This window comes from Pseudonaja textilis, chromosome 9, assembly GCF_049901715.1.
Source record: "Pseudonaja textilis isolate UNSWEBS1 chromosome 9, rPseTex1.2, whole genome shotgun sequence".
NCBI lineage: Eukaryota > Metazoa > Chordata > Lepidosauria > Squamata > Elapidae > Pseudonaja > Pseudonaja textilis.
The window spans coordinates 20,687,547-20,705,831 of record NC_141998.1 but is presented as its reverse complement, the minus strand read 5'-3'; the positions used below and the strand labels follow the sequence as shown (position 1 = coordinate 20,705,831).

The window sequence follows — 18,285 nt, the reverse complement described above, 5'->3', positions numbered from 1 at the left end:
TACAACTTTCACTTTGAAACTTTGGAAAACACAGTTGTGTGCTTCTTCCAGAGGGGTGGAAAAATCAAGGTGAACTGAGAGATTCTTTTTTAGGCAGGATGTTCAGAAACAATGAAGAAAAAATGGTTCTTTTGCTGCCTTTTCTTAGAGAGCTCAAAGCAGCTCCATCCAAAGTTCCTCCTAATTACATCCCCATAACAAAATCCCTATAGGCTATTTCAGGATGAAAGGAAAGACTTGACGTAGGACACTGTCCAACTTCTACAAATACATTGATGGCAAACCAATAAAATGCAACAATATAATGATTACTTCTTGGTAGTTATCTGCACAACCATAATAAAGTTCTAAAATCAGTGAGAAAGAGGATGGAGAATGTTGACAATTTGAGAAAAGTAGGACTATGAAGTCATTATTTATGATACATGTGATATTGGAAAAAATGGCTAAAGGAAGGACTGCTCTATAAACTGATTTTGTCCCATTCAGAGGCTGCTTTGGTTCCTAAACTCTCTATGCTGATGAAGACATTTGGAATTTCAGAATTGTATTTACTGGAAGTCCTACATTGGGAAAGCCACTGAGATCTTATGTCAAAGTGTAAACTGTAAAATAATGATGTAGTTATCCTAGCCAGGTTAAGTGTAAGATGACAAGAGAAAAGTTATTAAATGTTGACCAATCACATCTTAAAATACTGCAATTTAGTAAACTGATTTGTGTCTTGATCTGTTCCGATTTTATATAGCTTTCCATATAAGCAGGTCCTTCTTTGTTTTACCTATTCTTCCCTTCACTTATAATTTGACACGAGCCAATTACACAGAATGATGGTGAACTTTTTTTCTGTGGGTATATTCAACTAGAGACCTATCTGTCATGAATGTTTTAATTTGGATTCCTATAATAAAGAGGGAATTAGACTCAATGAGCTAGTAGCCTCTTCCAACATTATTCTACAGTTCTATGAATCCCAATGCCATCTACTTATTTGTTACTTACCGTAGAGAATAATGCTAGCATTAGTGTTTCCTAGTTGGTTGTAGGCAACACAAGTATAATTTCCATAGTCTTGCTCAGAGACATTGAAGAAAGTAAGACGGGAGAAGAAGGCCTTATTTTCCACTTTCAGCCCTTTCTGTCCTTCAAGGAGCCTGAAACACAGGAATTACCATGTTAAGCACACACACACATACAAGCAAAATCACAATGATGCAGACACACATATTTCATTTATTAACACAGTCGTTGTCAGGCGCAAATACCCAGGAGCATCAGTTGAGTTCGAAGCACAGAAGAATTTATTACTGACTGCTACCTCTAATACAAGACTCTAGTTGACTAATGGTCAAAGCTAAACTGGTACTAGATAAGGGTGAATGGAATTGGCTGGACTTGGGTCCCTTGTGGCAACACAATGACTCTAAACTGATGGCACATTTAATCCTGCCTTCCAGCTAAGCTCTTCTTCTCCTACAATGGTTTATAATTTCTCATTTGAGAAAAAAACCTCAAATAGCTTGTAACAAAAGTATAAGAGAGTAGTAATAGAATAATCAAATAATGAAATAATACTATTAATTATTAATAACCCAATAATGAGTGTGATTAGTTGCTGGGGAAAGGTGAAAGAAGAACCTAAGGCAGGGGTGACAAACTTGATTTCATTGAGGGCCATATCAGCGTTGTGTTTGATTTGGGGGGCCAGGGTGCACATGGCCGGAGTGAGCGTGGCCAGCTCAATGTCACTCATGTCAGGGGCACAGATGGTGGCCTGAGCACTCTGCCAATGAAAATAGACTCTTTGAGCTCTGTTTTCAACTGTGACGGCCTCCTGCAACCCTCTGCCAGCCAAAACAGAGCTCGGGAAGGCCACATGTGATCCTCCTAAGCTTCATTTTCACTGACAGAGCACTGAGGGCCTGTCATGCCCCTGGTGGAGACTGACTCTGTGGAAGAGGAGGAACAGCCAACAGGAAGTGTGGCTCCAGAGGTGGTGGAGGAGGCTGGGGAAGGCCAGAGGCCGGCTGAGCAGTCAGGGGAGGACCTGGGCCCATCCCCTCTCCATTCTAGGGAATGCAGGGAGGAGAGGATAAGGGGGAGACATGGTCTACTGTAGAGGAGAGGGCCTTGATCCTCTTCATGGGTTGCAGGTGTGAGATCTGCATAAGAGTCTGGACCTGCATGCTAACAGATGCTGGAGATAAATTAGTGTTTTATTCCTAAAGAAGGTTTATCTTGGTTGGCGTTCTTCCAACAGACTGTACCTGATTATCTTCCTGAATTTTGTAATTGTTTATCCTGGTCTGGAACTTTATTCAGGGCAGTTTGTTTTTGGTTTTTGCTTTGTTATGGGCTCTTTGAATTTGAACTGTGTTTCTGTCCTTTGAAATGTTATTTTGAAAATAGTTTACTCTTCTACTGTGAACAATTAAACAGTGAAGCCAAGCTGAAGGCATTAAAGGACTTTTAGTTACATTTTAAGTTTTGTTATATTTCTGATATACTCTCAGTCATCACAGGCCAGTCCTTTGCTGTTTCCAGGGTGGCCCCATGACCCTTCATTTCTAAGAACCCCATGGGGTGAATCTGGGCCCTGGGCCTTAAGTTTGACACCTCTGACCTAAGATTTCAGGCAATGGCTGAAACCAGTGCAGAGTCTCCCTTGCAATTTCTAAGTTTCCTTTTCTCCCTGGCTTCCTATTTTTTCCTCAACATAGTTTCAGATATACTTCCGATTTCTCTTAGTGTTACTTTTAAATTTGTTGGAGGTGGCAAAGGAAAGCATTACAGCTTTCCACTTTCTAAAAGCTTTCTAAGTAACCATACTTCCTAATCAGAAAAAAAAAGCTCCATAAAAAGAATTGCACCTTTATTACTTTTTTCCCCACATTTCTTTGAAGTGTGGGAAGCTACATAAGCTGCAGACCTCAGAAGGAACAAAGAAGGAGGGGAAAACACACACACACACACACACACACACACACATTCATTCGCCATAAATATCTGGAAAGACACCATTCTCTACTCATCCACATCTCTCTTGTAAAATTGAATGGGTCTTTGGTAGAAATATCAAGGGAATATTTTTTTTCTGCATGGTATTATCAAAAGTACCTAGAGATGGGTCTTGATCCTATAATGGAAGGGACCAGTTATTATGTAGGAAACAGATCACTGAAAAGAAAAGCCAACTATATGGCTAAACCTGAAATCAGGCATGGACAACAGGAATATCAAATGGAGGTTATTATTATCAAGATCATCTAACCTTGATGTTACAATCACACTAGTATCCGAAATGTTCTTTTCAGATCATCACTGCAGATATTTTAAAAACAGGTGCAAAAGAAGTGTGATAAAGCAGCTGTTCCATAACTGAGCAGGTTTGTTCTCTACAGATAATTTAAGTTAATCAATAGTAATCTCAAAGGCATTTCCACATTTTAGAGCCAAACACAGGAATCCAATCCCGCCGATGTGTGAATTGTGGAATCCTTGGTGCTCTCTGAGCCCAGTTATTTGCTTGAAGACATTTTGCTGCCCGAATAAGTAAGATCTCTCATGCATAACCAAGTTCAGAAAGCACCAAGGCCCCCACAGTTCAATCCTGAGCTACAGAGAGTCTCTTCTATTAACACAGGGATTCTAATAGCTGAGCTGTAATGGGAAAGAGAAAGAATTGGCCACAAGTTCACTGTGGAGATAAAATAGTTATAAAAGACTGCTGAGGTTGTTTGTAAATTGTATTGCTACCTATAATTTAATGTATTTGAGCTGTGTAACTAGATTGGGGCTCCTCGCTTGGGGACAGAACTGATGTAATTTTCCGTGTTGACACAATCCCGTTATGAAGAGCGTTCGCTTAAAATATATATTGCAACTGGTTTAATCGGGAGGGTGGGGGCAGTTAGTCTCATTCCAAGAGATGAGTTTATTGCAAAAGAAAAAAGCCCTGCCATTTTGTTGCCCGGGCAGTAGTCAACTAGCTCAGGAGAAAATTTCTGACCCTTTCACAGGGGTTTAAATCTAGTTATGGTAATGATATTGATCACACTGGTTGATCTCCTGAGATGGTGGGAATTCATGCATCCATCCCAATCTTCCTTGATCTCGCAGTACCTTTAACGATCACAGTATCTTTCTGGATCAATTTAGAGGTTAGGAGCACGAGATTCAATGGTCCTCCACCTTCTTCTAGGTAAGTTCCAGTCAGTGTTAATAGGGGAAACATAACGTCAAACAAACACCTAGCTCTTTCTGTAAGTTCCCACAGGACTCTAATTTGCTCCATTCCCATCTAACATTCAACCCTCTACAAGATGCTCACCCAAAGTTGTGTTAGTTCAAACTGGAAAGTATAAAATATGACCTCCCAAAAAGATCCGGAGATGAAAGGAGCAAAATACAACTAGAGAACTATATTTTGTTCAGCAATTATAATATGGTCTTCTGCTCTGCCTCTTTTTCACCATCCAAGTTCCTTCATCCCATTCCCTTCAGTGCATCACTTTGCTGATATTCTTATGTGTTGCTTTTGTTTTATTGATCTGGTCCCTTTCTATGTTTTCTCGTTTTATGTTACATGGTGGTGGCTTGCTATGGAACAATTCCTAGTAGTTTTCTCCTAGGATATTTGATGATTGGAGTTTGTCCCATGATAATTGGAGTTTGCCCCATGACTGATAACTTAAAATATTGTTATTGTTATTGCTAATAATAATAATAATAATAATAATAATAATAATAATAATAATAATAATAATAATAATAATAATGTGGCTGACTGGGGAATTCTGAGAGGTAAGGTTCACAGGCCTTGAATTTGCCAAGTTTGGAGACTCCTGAACTTGACTAAGAGAGAAGGTATTCCAGTATTAGAGGGGCTGCCACAAAGAGGAGAGGGTGAACAAAGCACCAGAAGGCAAGACCAAAGAAACAATGGATGGAAACTAATCAAGGAGAAAGGCAATCTGGAATTAAGGAACTTCCCAACAATATGGATAATATCTTCATCAGATGGACAATATCTTTATAGTGGTTTTTGAGTGGATCTCTATAGTCTGTCTCCTTAAGAGGGGAAAATGACCCAGTTTCTGAATATCAGCTGTGAGAATTCCAGGAATCCACTGTGAGAATTATAACAATGATCATATCCTGCCTTTTCATGCCATGGAACCTGTGATAAATAGTCTCTATGTCTAGAATCTTGGAAGAATTGTGTCAGAGAATCTCTGGCATGAATCCCGACAATGAGAGCTATTATTCAAAATATTTGCAGATCATGTATAGAGAAAAACATCTTCTTGTGCCAAAGATCTCTGCAATGAGTACTGGAGCACCTCTCATTTGATAGAATCGCTTTCAAAATGCCAGTGCCATCAATCTTCTTTACAGAATAATTTATAATTGACAAAAAAAAAAAAAACTCAATTCCAAGGTACTTACAATTTAAATTTTGCTAGCAAGGAGAACAAAACAACTGATAGTTAAACAAAGGGAATACGGGAGGTGGGATGGAGCAGGACAAGGTTGATCAGTGATGAATGAAAATAGCAGTAAGTGGAGAACACAAAACATTAGATACGTAGGAGAAGGAGATTTACTGAAGGAGGTGAGTAACTCCTCACTGTTGGCTGGATTCCTGAAGAAGCTAACAGCAATCTGTCAGTCTCCCAAATAAGTTAGGGTTAGACTCAAAGGCCTGAACATCCATTTCAAATTGTGTGATTCATTCTCTCTCTCCCACTCTCTCCACCTCTCCATCTTTCTATCTATCTATCTATCTATCTATCTATCTATCTATCTATCTATCTATCTATCTATCTATCTATCTATCTATACAAACACACACACACACACACATACACTGAATTACTAACTATAGGGGCTGATGCTCATCTCTGTTTCAAGGCCATTGAGCCAGTGCTGTCCGAAGACATTTATCTGGTCATGTGGACATCACAGAGCATTGTTAACTACCTACCGAGGTTGTACCTATTTATCTACTCACATCCACATTCTTTCAAACTGCTAGGCTGGCAGGAGCTGAGGCAAGGACTGGAGCTCAAACCGTCATGCAGCACTTGGGTCTTGAACCTGGGCTGCAGGCTTTCCAGCAGACAAACCCAGTGGATTTGAGCCACCGCTCCACCTGTGATTCTATATAACGGACATCAATTCATGTGCACATATACACATACATACATTCAAACACATATACTATCCTCTTCCTCCAATTTTCTCTGTTCGCATGGTAGCTGCCAACTTCCAAGAATCCTTCTTCTGCTTGTCTTTGTGGCTGCCATAGAAACAGGGGGAGGGAAGAATAATTGGGCTTCATGGGGGGAAGGGCGTTGGAGGTTTAAGTTGGTGAAATGTAAAAGATGGGATGTTTTCTTAACTATGCTTACTTGCTTACTGTGCAGATGTAGCCTCTTATCTCTCTAGGCTAAGGTCAACCATCTTGGCATACCAGATGTGTGCAATGCCACCTGAAGATGCCTCACATGACATTATACCCACATCAGATTGGAGGGCCAGTTTGGACACTTGGGGGTGGGAACATGGGATAACGTTCTATATATATGATTTTCGCACCTACTGCCTCAGATCTTGTATTTCTTCTGATGCTACCATTTCAGATTCAGTAAAAGTCCTTTTCTCTATAACAATGGAGTCTAAGGTTTTGTTTCTTGGATTTTGAATGGAGCTTCACCTGACATTATACAAGATCTGAAGCAATAGGCTTCACCTGACAGTAGCAGACATGCAAGATTTTTAAGGAATAGGTCGTTTCTGTTTTAGCAGCTGTGATGACACATCCCGCAACACCCTCCTCCTCGAGTAGCTCATGTACCGTTTGTCATCTTTATACCACTGGAATTTCGCTGATGGAACTGCAGAGGCCTCACATTGAAGGATGCCCTTCTGACCCACAGGCACACCAGTGTTCTTAGTGTCTGATATATATGGTGGGTCTGCAGAGAAAGGAACAAGTTAAGTATCTAGGGAATAGATTATTATTTTTTAACATTGGTTCAAAAACTTTCCTTCTTTGATGGGTGCCTCACAACAAACCATTCGAGTTTCATTTGCAGGATCCTCTTAGAAAACATATGATGTAGGAAAGTAATGCCCAGAACCTGATAAGATTGTTTTATAGCTAATCTGAAAGAAAGAAGTTGTTGTTTCTTTGGTCACAAACATCTGAAGGACCTTCAGAGTGACGGCATATCATTTCTTTTCAGATTCTTCACTAGAGGTGCCTCCCGAAGATGGCATTGTTTCTAAGAATACATAAGTCAATGCCACAGCAAATATATAAGGTCATAAGGGTTAAGTAAACCTCTAAATGAATGTAGGTTTGCCTGCGTGGATGGAATACCTGGGTGTACATCTGTATCCATGCATACAAAGGAAGGCTACCAATCCAGCAAACAAGCCACATTGGGAATTGCGGTGCCAACACATGATGAACTATCAAGTTTGAGAAAGCACACCTGCCCTAGAATATATGCTTCAGTTTGTGAAGCATATTATTTTAGGGCAGGTATCCTTTCTCGCAAGGGGAAGAAGTTATTGTTACAAAATATTTGTTAGTATTCAACTACCCATATTTCCCTGGTCTTATAATTCTTTTGCCACCAAAAAAAGCACCAGGTCTTATATTTTTTGGGGGGGGATGGTCATCCACTGGCTCACGTCACTTGCCCCTGGTCTCCTTTTCACTGTGTGAGGCCTTCAGTAACTTCTTCTGTGGCAGGGAAAGTGGGCAAGGAATTTCCTGAAGGCCTCTGCAGCTGATATCCAAGCTCTGGATTGATCCAGAGCTCGGTTATCGGCTACAGAGACCTTCAGGAAAGCCTTGCTGGCTGCCGGCCAGTAAGGCAGGTGTCGGAGTGTGTGAGGCCTGGCTGCAACTGTCTGAAGGTAAGTAGTAGGGCAGCTCCATCCGCCCCCCTCCCCCTCCAGCTTAATTTTTACCTGTGCACCCTGGAGTGGGCGAGATCTTAATTAGGGCTTATTTTGGGGGTAGGGCTTATATTGGGTACACATGTAAAAATCAAGCTAGGACTTACTTTCAGGGTACATCATATTTTCAGGGAAACATGATAGGTGGGACAATATATGTATATATGTTTTTTTTTTGTCCTTTTGATCACTATTTTATCTCATTTTGTTATTTGTAAAGTTTATTTTCCTTGTTTGCATTTTAACTTTTTGAATAAAAATAAAATTTACAGAGGAAAAAAGAATACATGCTTCAGTTTATAACATATCTGTTTTCCCTCCTCTTAGTAGTTGTCTAAACTGGGACAAATATGCATTCCGAAGGCATGTTGGCTCAGTGATGAACCACGTCATTTTAATGAATAAAGTCCAAGATAAAATCAGTTAAAATGTCCAGTTAACATTCTTGGCTAGATTGAGTAATACGTTAGATTTAAGGTAAAGCATCTGAATGTCTTTGTTAATCCCTTGAAGATTAAACAGAATATTCACCCCAAAGGAGTTAATCCTCCTTCATCTAAGATGCAGGGTAAAGAAAAATGCAATATTACGCACAGTTTACGGTGACTTTTACTCTCCGCACAACAGGAGTTGCAACATCATTGGAGGCACTGCACTCGTACTCCCCCGATTGTTCCCGGGTGATGCTTGTGATCTCCAAGTATTCATCTTCACTCATGAATCCTGAAGCTGGAGAGGGCCAAATAGGAAAAAGAAGGAAAGAAGGAAGGAAGGAAAGAAAGAAAAGAAGAAGGAAGCAAATGAAAGCAAGAAGGAAAAGATGAAGAAAGGAGGGAAGAAAAGAAAAAGAGAGAAAAAAAATAAGAAAGGAAAGAAGGAACGAAGGAAGGAAATTAAGAAAAAGAAAGAAAAGAAGGAGGGAAGAAAGTAAAAGAGAGAAAGAAAAAGACAGAAAGAAAGAAGGGAGGGAAGAAAGGAAGAAGATAAATTAATTAAGAAAGAAAGAAAAAAGAGCAAGGAAGGTGAAAGAGAGATCACGAGAGAAAAAAGAAAAGGAAGAAAGAAAAGAAAGAAAGATAACAGAGCTAGACTATGTAGCAACGCAATAAGGTGATAAAATACAGAAAATAGAGAAAGTAACTTGTCGCCAGATATCATCTTTCATGCAGCATCAACTCTGTTGGTATTTCTGGATTCTACTATCAAAACATTCTCTTCATTTACTGAGTCTCTTGATGTGGAAAGCATACACAGGACATCTGAATGAGCTCGGAGGCAGCCTGGCTTGGCAATATGCCCCCAAATACCTTTGTGCAAAATGTTCTAAGTCTGTTGATTTCTTTGAAGATGCTGAGTGGAACTATTCCCTTCATCTGCAGCACAGGGAATCCTGGTTTGATGAATTTCAAACGAGACAAAGAGTGTATCTTTAAGATCTCTTAACATACATTAACGACACCCTCCGAAACACACTTGGGGCATGCTTTGGAAAAAGGTAATCCAACAACAACAACAAAAATTCTGGAGTAGGGATTATTGCAAAGACAATTAGAAGACTTGTTCTGTTCCAGTGTGCCTTTGGGGGCCTTACACTGATTTTAAATCCTCCCTTTCTCTAAAATAAAGTTCCTTCTGCTTTCCATTTGGGTTGTAATTTTACCCTGGATAGATCATCTAGGTGAGAAAGACTAGAAGCCACCATAGGAGGTCAAGCAGGCTGTTGATTACAGTTTGTTCACCCTTATACTTGGTAGAAGCAAGAGGAAACCCATATATTTCTCTAAGGATAAATTTCCCCTAGGATTTCCCCCAGAAAATAGTGGGATTTTGCATCATGTATCCAATACCTCACCATTATCCCAGAAAGCTCTTGGTATACACTTTTGAACTGGTCAATCCACAACCACAGTGGGGAGGTGGGGGAATAAATGAATTACAAAGCTTCATGAGAAGGTATCTCAAGATCATATATACATAAACTCTTTTGCCTTTTAGTAGATAGGCTTTCATTATAATTGTTCACCCACCCAATAATTCCTACATTCCCTAAGAAATCTTAGTGAGGAACTATCACTAACAGAAAAAAAAACAATTACTACCAACCTGCCTTCCATCAAGGACCTGTATACTGCACGAGTTAAAAAGAGGGCTGTGAAAATATTTACAGACTCCTCACATCCTGGACATAAACTGTTTCAACTCCTACCCTCAAAACGACACTATAGGGCACTGCACACCAGAACAACTAGACACAAGGACAGGTTTTTTTCTCCTGAATGCCATCCCTCTGCTTAAATAAATAATTCCCACAACTCTGTCCAACTATTTACTAAGTCTGCATTACTATTACTCTTCCCATCCTTCCTTTCACCCATCTCCTCCCACGGATGACTGTATGAATGTAACTTTGTTGCTTGTATCCTTATTGTATCCTTACTTTTATTGACTCTTTCCTACTATGATTTGATTGCCTATTCGTACCCTATGACTATTATTAAGTGTTGTACCTTCTGATTCTTGACAAATGTATCTTTTCTTTTTATGTACACCGACAGCATGTGCACCAAGACAAATTCCTTGTGTTTCTATCATACTTGGACAATAATGAATTCATACATGCATCTTTAAGTCCAATTCTGGCTTGTTGCTTTGCTGCTTTAATGGGTTTGTTTTTAATTTTTTTTTCCTAACTGTATTTTATAGAGTTATCATTGTCCATTGACCCTATAGCTTGATTCCATACATGAAACAAACCAGCAGGAAGAATAAAGCATCACTTGGAACTCCATGGGCGTAAGAGACGCTGGCACATTCCTACAAGCAAAAGAAATGAGCAATCATTTCTTTGGTCTCAGTTCTGGTTTGCCGTTAAAAGTGAATTGTGCCTGTGAGACTTCTGCCAAGTATTCACCCAGGAAACAAGTTTTCTGATGTGAAGGCAGGAAGTCTATGAGTCTCTGCCAACTTCTGGTTGGAGAATTGTGAGAGATCCAATCTTTCTCTAACCCCTGAAAGCCTTAACATTTTTTGGTCAGGATCATAGAAGTCTGTAGATATTCTCAGTCAATCCCAGTCATGGTTGTCTCAGTCAATCCCAGTCATGGTGCTTTTTCAGGAGGCAACTGGACTTGCTTGTTTTTCTTTGAAGATGTTTTACTTCTCATCCAAGAAGCTACTTCAGCTCTGGCTGGATGGTGGGGAATGGAAGGATTTATACTCCATGCGGATAGCTAGTTGTTTGCATCCTTTTAGAGGGTCGTTGAGGCCACTTGGAGGTTTATCTGTGTCCTCGGAGTCACCTGAGTGGTGCTCCTGGTTCCTGCAGTCTGCAATATTTTTCTCTGGAAATCCATTCCTACTCCCACATCATTCAAAGGGTGTTCATCCCAAATTGTATGTCTAAAAGTATGTAGAGATTTTTAATCATCCAGGTCATGATTGTCCCAAAAATGCTTTTTCAGGAGGCAAATTGCAGACTACAGGAACCAGAAACACTACTCAGGTGGCTCTGACGATGCAGATAAACTTCCAAGTGCTTCAAAGACCCCCCTAAAAGGATGCAAATGACCAGCTGTCTGCAAGGAATATAAATCCTTCCATTCCCCACTATCCAGTCAGAGCTGATGAAGCTTCTTGGATGAGAAGTGAAAAGTCTTCAAAAGAAAAAACAAGGAAGTCCAATTGTCTCTTTAAAAAGCTCTTTCGTGATGACAAAAAAATTTAAATAGGTGCCTTCAAAATAAAAGGCAGGCAGTTGCATTGCGTGCATAGTGTACACTTATTTACATTTGATTTCTAATTTCTGATTGACTTCATTCTGGGCCAGACAGGGATAGCCAAAGGGTAGGATGTGGGCTCAGGGAATTTAAATTGCCCAGGTCTGGCGCAGATGCTAAAACACATCAGATTCAAAATATTTTTTTAATCTAGTGCAACAGTTCCCCAAAGTCTTCCCAAATGCACATATCCACACACAGTATGTTCATGCAGACTGCGTGAAAATTGCCGGAGGTTTCCGCAGACCAACCGTTCTGCTGATTAGCTATATATCAAAGCCCGTATAGAGCTCATCTTTTAATAACCACAGTTCTAACTTGTTAACGTAACGAGTGTGTCTGTTTTAGTGAGCAAAGCTGCGTGTAGCTGCAAAAAATAAAATAAAATCACAGGCTGCCGCATCACAGCTTTATTCACTTATTCAAAACAACCTTGATCTCTGACATCAGAGGAGAATAAATCAAATATGGTATCAAGGAAAACTTGCAAGGAAAGGAAGAAAGGGAGGAAGGAAGGAGAGAAGGGGGGATTCCTTTAAGGATTGTAAGAAGTGAATAAAAAAGAGGAAGGCAGGTAAGCATTTTCTTATTTATTTCTTTTAGATCACTCCATCTTCTTTTATCAAATATTTGCAGCCGTAATGATGTAATTACTGAGCAAAGAATGTCTGGGACCAGTGTCACACTTAATATTCCCATTAATTTTAAATGGTAGTCCTTGGTACATATGTCTGGCAAATGGTGTCATATTTTAATTAGGCTTGCCCTACACCATCTGAAATTAATAATAGCTTGAATTACCAGTGTAAATTATGAATTAAAATTGCTGCAGCATTAGGAAATAAATTAGCTCTGGACAGCTGTTTTCTGCCATTGGACGACAATGGCAGAGAGAACCTTTACACATCTCTCACTACACAAAGACATATATATATATATATATATATATATATATATATATATATATATATATATATATATATATATATATATATATGTAGATCTTTGGTTGTTCGGGTTTTCTCCCGTAAGATTCAAAGTATCTAGGCAACGTTTCGATGAAGTCTCATTCATCATCTTCAGGCTTCTGTCTCCGGCTCTGTGCTTCTCAGAGTAATGGAGATTGCAGCTGCTTCCTCCTTTAACTGCCAGTGGGGTGGGACTTGATTGGGTGGGGGCTTGGCTGTGTTCTGATTGGGTGGGGGGTGTTCTCATTGGTAGGGGTTTGGCTGTGTTCTGATTGGTTGGGGGTTAGCCGTGTTCTGATTGGTTGGAGGCGTGTTCTGTTCAGGAGGGGGCTTGGTTGTGCTCAGGTTAGTTTTAGTTGCTGGGGGATTTGAGCTGGAGAGTTGTGATCTTGCTGTTTGGCTTCTAGTTCGTGGTCCTGCTGCATCTTCATAGTGGGTGTTGGTTTGCTTCATGTATGGCTCAGAGGGGTTAAATACCCGCGAGAACCTCAGAAAACATATATATATATATATATATATATGTCATACATATACACATATACATATACATATAGATACACACACACAAACATATATACATATATATATATACATATATACAGGTTTGAGTCTGCTTTGCTAGAGGATGAAGACTTGGACAATGAGGAAGAGGAGGATTTGGCTTTGAGGTTTGAGCCTGCTTTGCTGGAGGATTTGGAGTTGCCTTCCTCCCCAGGACTTTCCTCTTCGGCCAGTCCTTCCCCTCTGATTGTGCCTCAGGTGTCGGCAGATAACCAGGAGGGCATATCAGAGTCTCTGACTGAGGCATACTCTGACTGAGGAATGCTGGCTTGATGCGAGGCAATGGCGCAGGCAAAAGTACGAGTTGCAACGCAGAAAGAAAGGACGAATCAGAGACTGAGATGAGGGACTGACACGCCCCACAGGGAATAAAAGTGGGTGTGTTCGCTCTTGGAACTTGTTCGGGACAACGTGTTACTTAGTGAGAGAAGTTTAGGAAGATCCTGTGTGCGGTGACAGCTTGTGATTTATATTCCTGCTTTCCTGTCGGACTTGGCAGACAGCTTGTATGAGACTGCCAAGAACTTTATCGGCTCAAGGAATTTAACCCTGTCATTACTTGACTTGTTTGCTTGTTTATATTCATTTGGAAATTTGGACTTCTCACCTCGTTTTCACAGGTGAGACATATAAATATATATATGGCATTCAGCTTTGTTCAGGTATTTTCCCACGTCATTATAGTTGTGCTTTTAAAGTTGTAGCAACATTTCGGCAGAATCTCATCTGCCATCATCAGGCTTCTGTAGAAACGTTGCTACAACTTTAAAAGCACAACTACAATGACGTGGGAAAATACCCAAAAAGCTGAATGCCATATATATATATATATATATATATATATATATATATATATATATATATATATATATATATATATATATATATTTTCTGAGGTTCTCGGGTATTTGTATGTGGATCTTTGGTTGTTCGGGTTTCTCCCGCGTAGATTGAGTATCTAGGCAACGTTTGATGAAGTCTCATTCACTCTGAGAAGCAACAGCCGAAGACAGAAGCCTGAAGATGATGAATGAGACTTCATCGAAACGTTGCCTAGATACTTCGAATCTTACGCGGAGAAAAACCCGAACAACCAATATATATATATATATATATATATATATATATATATATATATATATATATATATACACACACACACACATACATACACACACACACACACACACACACACACACACACACACACACACACACACACATACAGACAGAAAGAGAGGGAGAGAGGGAGGGAGGGAGGGAGATTTGCAACTGAGCTAATAATAACAAGAGGTAAAACTATCCCACGACAAATGTCCCAAAAGGTACAATGCCTTAAGGTCTGCGTCAAGGTTCCAAGTAATACACCCATAACAAGTAGAAGTCTGAGGCAAACAGCTTCCTCAAAGCACAGGTTTATTGGACATATCAAATTGGCACAGCCTGGTTAAAAACCAACTCTAAAGGTTCTTGTGATTTTCATCTAATTAAAAGTAAATGTTTTCCCAAACAATCAGTCACACGGTCCAATCAAGGTGCCGTCCAGTTGCTTGGAAACTTCACTCCTCCTCTTTCAGCCATCTGGAACGTCCTTGGTTCTCAGGGGAAACTATTTTGTTTTGGCTACAAAACCCCAGCTATCTCTATTCCCTCACACCTAACCCTCAGCTCCAGTGTGGCAACCATGAAGCCTCAATACGGCCTCGGTAGGCCAGCTTCAGAGTTGACAGAGTAACTGAAATTCTGGCATTTCAACATCTTTTTTACAGTGTCAAGTATAATACCAGTTTGGCCTAGTGGTTAAGGTACTGGCCTAGAAACCAGGAGAGTGAGTTCAAGTCCTGCCTGAGGCATGAAAGCTGGCTGGGTGACTTTGGGCCACCGTTGTTGTTGCAGGGAAAATAGAAAGAGGAAGAAGTATTAGATTTTTTTTTGCCACCTTGAGTTACTTATAAAGTGATAATGTTTGGGATAAAAACTTAATAAACAAATATTATAATGTGAAACAGGGCTGTACCTACTAGGTCTCTTAAAGAGAGAGTGGTGATGAACCCTATGGTTTTTATCTTCTTCTCACAACTGATTTTTTCTCTCTCACACAAGATGCTTATACCAAAATATTTATGTTCAGAAGAATTAAATGTCTTCACTACCAGAACAAAAAAAAGGGGGGGGGGACTCAAATCACCTATATCTTGCTCTCTCCTACACTGCAATGAGAAGCGTATGTTTTTGCAATGCCATTACATTTAAATAATTGTTGGTTAAATAATGACGTTCCTTTTAACACACATTTTCTATACTAAAATCTTCATTTCAAGGAACACAATAGGGCTAATTTATAGGACATATTTATAACCAAGACGCTTTCGTTTCTCTTTCTCAAGGCCAGTAATAGAAAGCTATACTTTCTTAAAACTTATCCATTATATAGCTATCATTTTTTTAAAAAAGTGATTTCAGAGTTATACAATGTACTGTAAATCCCCAAGCTTCCTCCAATGTGATTTGTCCTCTAGCTTACAAAAGAAAAAGGAAAAAAAAATAAGATTAAGAGGCTTTGCAGGAGAAACTCACTTTACTTCTTGGATAATTCTCTCAGCATTAGTTACTCAATTAACTTCTCAGTCTGTTCCTTCATGGGGAAATAATGAAACAGATGAATGGTCCCACTTAAGTCAGAAATAACTACTCCACCCAGTTGTGTCCTGGAGATAAATTCAGCACCAATTCTCAAGGGGACCCTGCTTCTCCAGTGACTCCTGAAATTTACTTGGGGGTGGAGAGGAACTAACACGTATTGTTCTGTATTCTGCATAGTAGTGGATTTGTAAGCTGTGCTGATGCAGATAGATAAACTCGACAAGACGTCCATAACAAAGTACATTTATTGGTTCATCAGGTATCCTCATAGCTCACATTTGTGATGAAGTTCTTCTTTAATGACCAATCCTTTGCATATCTGTCTTGTAGGTAAAAAGATGATAAAGTCCCATGGTGATTGAAGTGACTGCATGATATTAATCTTTCTATTCCATAGTCGTAGAGGTAGTGGGTAGAGCTGCTACCACGAGGCTGTGTTCAGGCAAGAGTGAGGAAACCTCTCCCAACCCCTCGAGGGTCAATTTAGTGGCCAATCAGGAATACAGATGTGGTCACGTGATATGGACTCCCAGGATATCTTAACTACATTTACCATGATGCATTCCCTTAAGGGGACAGCTCACAATTGCTACCTAACTATCCAATTCCCATACACTGGCTGGACAGCACACGTATTATGCAACAAGAAATTGGTTCCCTGTTCTGGACACTTGCCCATCAATCTCCACTTCTGCGTTCCAATGAATAAACAAACAAACAACCCCATGATAAACCCAAACTGGTAGTTTTCATCTTATGTCAGTTTGTTTAGAGACTGTGTGATCTTATAACGGTACTGAAAAAAAGTAACTTGTGACTGTTTTTTCACATCTACAACCGTTGTAGTATCCACGAGGTCCAGTGGTGGGATTCAAATATTTTTGCCACCGGTTCGGTGGGTGAGTCTTGGTGGGTGCACTTTGTGTGCTGCACACAACTTTGCGTGCATGTGCGCTCCAAACACACACTTTGCAGAGGTGCAGAGGTGTTTTAATTTGCCTCTTGCAAGGCTGCATGATCCCGGTCGCTTCAGCAGCTGCTGTGAAGCACTATTCTGTGCCTTGGAAAGCAGCTGCGCTTCAAATTCAGAGGATAAAGGTGAGTATGAGAGCCCAGGTGGGCAGGTGGGCTCAACAGCAGAGCGGTGGAGAGAACCGGTTTGGTCCGCGCTGCTCATCGCTGCTACCGGCTCACCAGAACTGGGCCGAGCTGGTCGAATATCACCACTGCTGCAGTCCCATGATCAAAACTCGGATGTTGCTAACTGACTCATATTTAGGACAGTTGCAGTGTCCTGGGGTCACGCAATCCCCTTTTGCAACCTTCTGACAAGCAAAGTTGCTGGGGGAAATCAGATTCACTTAACAACCAGGTTATTCACTGTACAACTGTAGTGATTCATTTAGCAACCATGGCAAGAAAGTTTGCAAAATGGGATAACACTCACGTAAGAACTGTCTTGCTTAGCGATAGAAATTTTGGACTCAGTGGAGATCATAAATCGAGAACTACCTGTACACCAAAAAAAAAGGATGCTAATATTATCCGGATTTCACTAGTCTTCAGGCCAGCTTCTTTACTTACAGAAGAACAGCATACCAGAGTCGGAAGGGACCTTGGAGGTCTTCTAGTCCAACCCCTTGCTCAAGCAGGAGACCCTACACCATTTCAGAGAAATGGTTGTCGAATCTTTTCTTAAAAAGCTCCAGTGTTGGAGCACCTACAACTAAAGAACAGAAATAGCAACTAAATGTTTTGCTGATTAGAATTGGTTAGATTCACATTTTGCTTTCCCAGTAATCTCAGACACTGTTTAGAGACTCTCTATTTTAGATCTCAGAGAAGAATCAAGCTGCCTTGTTAGGCAACCTACATCTTTTGTCATGAGCTCTGAACATCTATTCTCTTCCAAGTTCCATTTCTGGAATTCTTTGTGGAGCATTTCAGCAGGGAAAAAATGCTAACCTCATCAGTTCTGGCTTTAAGTGGAAGGAAACTGGCAAATGTGTTATCCCCCAGTCAATAATTTTGGAGGAAGACAGATGGGGCGGTGGTGGAAATATAGACAGTTTTATATTCCACAAGCTGCTGTAAATATGCTGATGAAAAAAGGAGGAGGAGGAGGAGGAGGAGGAGGAGGAGGAGGAGGAGGAGGAGGAGGAGGAGGAGGAGGAGGAGGAGGAGGAGGAGGAGGAGGAGGAGGAGAAGGAGAAGAAGAAGAAGAAGAAGAAGAAGAAGAAGAAGAAGAAGAAGAAGAAGAAGAAGAAGAAGAAGAAGAAGAAGAAGAAGAAGAAGAAGAAGAAGAAGAAGAAGAAGAAGAAGAAGAAGAAGAAGAAGAAGAAGAAGAAGAAGACGACTTTATG

The 18,285-nt window shown here is 40.2% G+C and overlaps 1 protein-coding gene across 5 annotated transcripts in view; it reads right to left on the bottom strand.

The window, feature by feature from the left end:
- Window positions 1-18,285, bottom strand: part of NTM (neurotrimin) — a 768,470-nt gene that overhangs the window by 18,952 nt on the left and 731,233 nt on the right. For all 5 annotated transcript variants that reach the window (XM_026709160.2, XM_087939111.1, XM_026709161.2 and 2 more), the window contains 3 exons: window positions 8,569-8,703; window positions 6,860-6,980; window positions 1,003-1,154 (listed from right to left, as the gene is read on the bottom strand). In XM_026709160.2, the coding sequence (XP_026564945.2) occupies window positions 1,003-1,154; window positions 6,860-6,980; window positions 8,569-8,703 (408 nt within the window). The remainder of the gene's footprint in view (window positions 1-1,002; window positions 1,155-6,859; window positions 6,981-8,568; window positions 8,704-18,285) is intronic.